At 47.5% G+C, this 5,189-nt stretch overlaps 2 protein-coding genes across 4 annotated transcripts in view; both read right to left on the reverse strand.

The window, feature by feature from the left end:
- Positions 1-1,052: 1,052 nt before the first annotated feature.
- Positions 1,053-2,725, reverse strand: LOC114869475 (cornifelin homolog B-like). Its single transcript, XM_029173755.3, is given in 5 exon segments — positions 1,053-1,771; positions 2,195-2,212; positions 2,214-2,353; positions 2,633-2,677; positions 2,680-2,725. Coding segments are annotated over 5 exon segments (372 nt in total). The 3' UTR covers positions 1,053-1,648.
- A 1,272-nt stretch (positions 2,726-3,997) lies between these two features.
- The window catches only part of LOC114869473 (cornifelin-like), a 3,118-nt gene continuing 1,926 nt past the window's right edge, over positions 3,998-5,189 (reverse strand). For all 3 annotated transcript variants that reach the window (XM_041073872.2, XM_029173753.2, XM_055502138.1), the window contains 2 exons: positions 5,075-5,189; positions 3,998-4,232 (listed from right to left, as the gene is read on the reverse strand). The exon at positions 5,075-5,189 is cut by the window's right edge and continues 49 nt beyond it. In XM_041073872.2, the coding sequence (XP_040929806.1) occupies positions 4,080-4,232; positions 5,075-5,189 (268 nt within the window). In that variant the 3' untranslated portion in view covers positions 3,998-4,079. The remainder of the gene's footprint in view (positions 4,233-5,074) is intronic.

The raw sequence follows: 5,189 nt of genomic DNA on the forward strand, positions 1-5,189 counted from the left end.
TGGATTAAAGTAATGGCCACTTTCTGAGAAGTTGCTCTGTACGATCAACATTTACCTACTCGTTGTTCTGAGTTTTGTGGACCTCCCTCAAAACAAGCTCGTGAAACGAAAAAGAGACTAAATGACTCCCCCAACACTGGATCAAACCTGACGGGGAGGAGGAGGAGGAGGAGGGGGGGGGGGGCAACGAACAGCCACCTGATTAAGCAACGTGGAGGAAATGAGAGAAGCAAGGGGTCATTTTCTTCAGGAGAGGGAAGGAAAAAGCGAGAAGAAAGGGAGGGAGGGGACGAGCGAGGGAGCGTAGGTGGGATACGTTGTGTAAGTGTGTGTGTGGGAGGGTGAGGTTCAAGTCACAGATTTTAAATCAGCGCTTTGGCCTTTAACGGGCGCAACAGAAGCCCGGTACAAGGCAGCAGAACAAAGAGGGCGGCAGTGGCCTCCACCAATTAACATTCCTGCGGCCTTTATGAGCCGCCTGGACCCGCCCCTCCGATCACACCTCGTAAAAGTCACAAACATCAATTCTTGCAAACCATAACTGTCATTATAATCCCATTAAAAACAACCCACTGAGCAATTTACAGTGAACGCCGGAGCCAAGTTTGCCCGTAGACAAGAGAGATCCTCTCTGCTGCAACGCAAGCGCACCGGAACCCATCACACGGTTTATTGGAGCCATTCACCAACACGTGACATAGTCACTTAGACATTGATCCAAACCAAACAGCACCAAACACGGCTCGGCCGCTCGAATAATCCTGTGAATTTAGCGGCTGCGGGCCAGCGTGTAGTTGACCACACAGAGCATGACGTCACTCATGATGTTTGTCCAGTAGAGGGCAGGAAAACACGGAAACAGGCTCACGCAGGGCTCAAACGCTGGGTTTGAGACGGTTTCCATCCAATGGTTAAACATATGATTTCTGCAAAAAATTGTGCTGAACACAATTGTCCACTTTCGATAGCTGATTGACCTTTAACCCCTGAAGACACCAGTGTCTCACTAGAAACAACTGATGTCCAATCGGACAAAAAATATTCAGACTAGGTTTAATTTTTATATCATGTTTATAATTTATTTTATGATGCAATGAGTAAAGGTCCAGCTTGATCAGTCAATGACGTCATTGAGCTTTACCTAAAAACACTCAAGGCTTCAAGCGATGGATTAAACCTGAAGCTTTGCAGCAGACACAGCGACGCCTGCTGGATGAGAGACGCATTGCAGCTCGTTTCCCAATGATTTCAATCAGTATTCCAGGCGGTAACATGAAATATGCGGCAGCCTGAAAATAGGTTTTACAGCTGTATCTCATTTGTTAGATTTATTTTAATCAAAAATGATTCTATTACTTATTTAATAAGTTTCTTATTCAATTTTCTAATGACTGACACGATTTGTGAAATCAAAAGTATTTTTTAGTATTGTGCATTTTCATTTTTTTATATCTGAAAAAAATTAATGAAACATAAAGCTACAGACATCTTTCACTAAGTGTCACTGCATCTAATATTACACAGAGCTAAATATACACACAGTGTAATCTCTACGAAATGAATCCTGTTATTCATTTCATCTGCTGCTCTGATCAAAGTGTGGGTGTGTTTCATTAGCTGCCGATGACGCGTGAGGGGAGTTCACTGGTCAGTTGTATTTGGCTCCGACCATCACTATCTGGATGTCTCTCCTCTTCATCTCTCGGGACATCTGACACCAGACGCAGGGCGTGCAGAAGGACGCGCAGACACAGTCGTTACACAAGGTTCCCTGCAGAGAACGTAGAACGTAGCTTAGCACCAGACATCAGTCCCCGACGGCTCAGAGCTGAAGCGCTTCTAAACATCACAGTGAACCTGGACGAGATCGTGTTCGGAGCAGGTTCATTAAACATGATGCGACTCAAGACCCGTCCACCTGCTGTCAGTCACTTAGTGGTGACTGTAAACAGGCACCACTGTAACAGTGAGTAAACATTGTCTTGTGTACTTATGTAACGTGATGATTGTGCATGTGCATGCGGGCGAGGCAGACGCTTCAAACCCAGCAGTTACCTGTGTAAACGTGTCATTGGCAGAGGAAACGTCTACGACAGCAGCTTTCGGCCGTGAACATCAGCAGCACAAAGCGCCGGTGTGTCGTTGAGCTGTGAGCAGCGCTGCAGGAGCCTCGTCTGGTGGATGGAGGCCTTGCCTGGATGCCGTAGCGCTGGGCGCATGGACGCCCTCATGGACATGGTGATGGCCGGGATGCAGCCGCTGAAGTACTCCAGCAGCGGCAGGCACAGACACTCCCCGTACTTCTTGGAGGTGATGCAGGCGAAGCAGGGGAAGCACCAGAAAGCGAAGCAGCCTTTAAAAGCGGAAAAAAAACAGAATAAGACAGAGCTTCCGAGAAAAGACACCGCCTGCAGGAAGGACGACACCGGGAGGACAGGAACCGTTTGTTCCTCTATTCTATCAGGTTCTCCTTTCTGTATCACAAAAACAATGTGTCTTTATTCTATTATCTATTATTATCTATCTATTTATATCAGAATGAATGGATCAGAAGCAGAACATTCACTCTGAGCTGATTCCAGCAGCTCTGAGGACTTTGGATGAGCTTCGTGTGAGAACCGGAGACACTCACACTCAGGGACGTCGTCACAGCAGTCACAGATCTCAGATCCCCACGTCTGGAACCCTGCGCCACCATCACCGGCTGAGGCTGCGTGACCACCATGGTGTTGTGTGACATGGTGGCGTCTGAGGGATGAACCCGGAGGATTAAACGCCCGTGAAACGTGAAAACACAAGATTTAGAGGAAACAAAACCAGAGGTAAACAAGACGCTTGTTTTCCTTCTGAGATTTCTTCCTTCAAGTCAAGTTTTTGTGTCCAACTGGTTTTCATTGAAACTCTGCCAACAACAAATGACTAAATACGTGTCTCAACTGAAGGCGACCTTTCTCACAACAGATGATCTTTTCTCTGTCCTGATGCCCCTGATCGGAGGCCCAGTTACGTAACAGGACTTTCTCAGATAAGTGAGGCCGCCTTCAGACTCTTGATGGCAGCAGATAAGACGTGGCTGCTGGAGGCTCCTCCAGGTAGAGTCCAGGTAGAAGGAACCGCTGACTGACAAACCAGGAGCCTTCGGTCCTTCTTTGAGAGGCTTCGAGCGACTTCCTACTAAACTATTTCACAACCATCCAAAAGTTCCTAGTTGCTTCAGTAATTAGGTTTATGTTAAAATGAGACTCTAAAGCTGTAGTTCACAAACTGATGACGGTTTGTTCCAAGCATCTTTGTTCTACTTATCGCTGTGCACATGTATTTCATTTAGAACCTACCTTTGTGGCGACGGCTCAGAACCTCCTCCTGTAACAGCCAGTTCTCCACTGACTCAAAGTCGTTTGTCAGTCTTTACAACGATGCCGTCAACACACCTGAGAAAAAACCGCACCAACCAGTCCGTCCTGTGACCCGCTCTGCCGGCGTCGCGCTTTTCAAACCAGCAGAGCGTAAAGTTAGGGGTGAGATGGAATAAACCTTCATTCCTTCCAGACGGAGATTTCAAGATTTCACTGAGAGAAACAGCACTAAACCCACAGCAACAGTCGCCGGTTAGAAGCTAGTTGTTGACCTTTGACCTTGATTGGTCGGATGAACCCCCGATTGGTTTTTAGGTTGTGTGATAGAGATAAAGGTTAATGAGACAGTAAAGAGAAGCTCAGCGTGGTTTAACAGGACCACAGGTCAAAGGTCATCGGTAAACTGGTGACCAGTAGAACGTCCTGAACAGAGGAGCAGAGAAGCGAGACAAGCAGATGGTCTCGCATTAGATTTAACCTGTTGGTGAAGAAAAGGAGGTCTAAGAAGTGAACCCTGCTGAACGCCACGCCTTCATTTACTGTAAGAAAGGAAGATTTGAAGATTGTATAGCTTCAGCAAATGTTGCTTTACACTGAATTCAAATGTTTAACAGCATCAGGATAAAAGGAAAACAAAGATGTTGCGTTTCTATAACGTCTGTTTATTGGCTACTGGCTGAGGCTCGTCCTCCGTCACATGTCTTTGTACAGTGGCTCAGCAGCTCAGCGTTTACTGTAGTGAGCGGCTGGAGGGTTCGTGTGTTTGGCGCCGACCATCACGATCTGGATGTTCCTCGCCTTCATTTCTCTGGACATCTGACACCAGACGCATGGTACGCAGAAGGTGGAGAAAGCACAGTCCTTACACATGGTTCCCTGTGGACGAAGGAGGGGAAACACAGGAATATTAACACATCAGACACGAAGCTGAGGGAGAGACGAACATGTGACAAGACTCAACAGTATTTTCATTTTAAATGTCATTTCAAACTAATTGTATTTGAATTACACCAAACACTATTGGCTTCTGCCGCTGACTGATGCATGACTGGGTTCCGGTTCCTCTGTGGGAGCCGTTATGGGACTCGTCGCCTCAGGCCATAGTTACTGTTGTCTACAGCTGGTTCAAACCAGAGCTGAGCCCGATACGTACGAACCCGCTCACACGAGAACCACAAGAGCTGTGGCTGCTGAGGTTTTTCCAACCAGCGACAGCGTCAGCGTCAGCGTTTCCCATCCGGCTTCTTCTGATCTTACAGTGTGGTCACGACGTCCCTGTACATTATGACGAGGCTGAAGCTCAGCACAAAGACCTTCCTCTGATGGCGAGAGTTCATCAGGCTGCGGTCTCTGCGGCTGCGATTGAGCCACAGTTCACGGGACAAAGCATGAAACGCACTGAGGCTCTTATTTGAATGGGAACGTCAGTTCCTCCCGTGTTTGTTTGAGAGGAGCAAACTCGGATCGAGGCGCGACATCGGCCGAGGGAAACACCAGGACCTGCTGCAGCAACACCATGTTTTCATCCGGGTTCTTTGAAGCTATTAGGTTTTTAAGGTTCAATTTTTTCCAGAAAATGACTGATAAGTTTAATGAGAAAACTTTCCTTGTTTGAATCCTTAGTAACTAAACTAGGAAAACGCTTTATTTGGAGTATCAGTGGCTCGCTTCCATATCTGATGCCCTTCTATGGGTTTGTACTGAAGTCGCCTCCTTGCCTGGATGCCGTATCGCTGCCTCATGGACGCCCTCATGGACATGGTGACCGCCGGGATGCAGCCGCCGAACCCGATGTAGTCCAGCAGGGGGAGGCACAGACACTCCCCGTACTTC

The sequence above is a fragment of the Betta splendens genome, chromosome 14, assembly GCF_900634795.4.
Source record: "Betta splendens chromosome 14, fBetSpl5.4, whole genome shotgun sequence".
Taxonomy (NCBI): domain Eukaryota; kingdom Metazoa; phylum Chordata; class Actinopteri; order Anabantiformes; family Osphronemidae; genus Betta; species Betta splendens.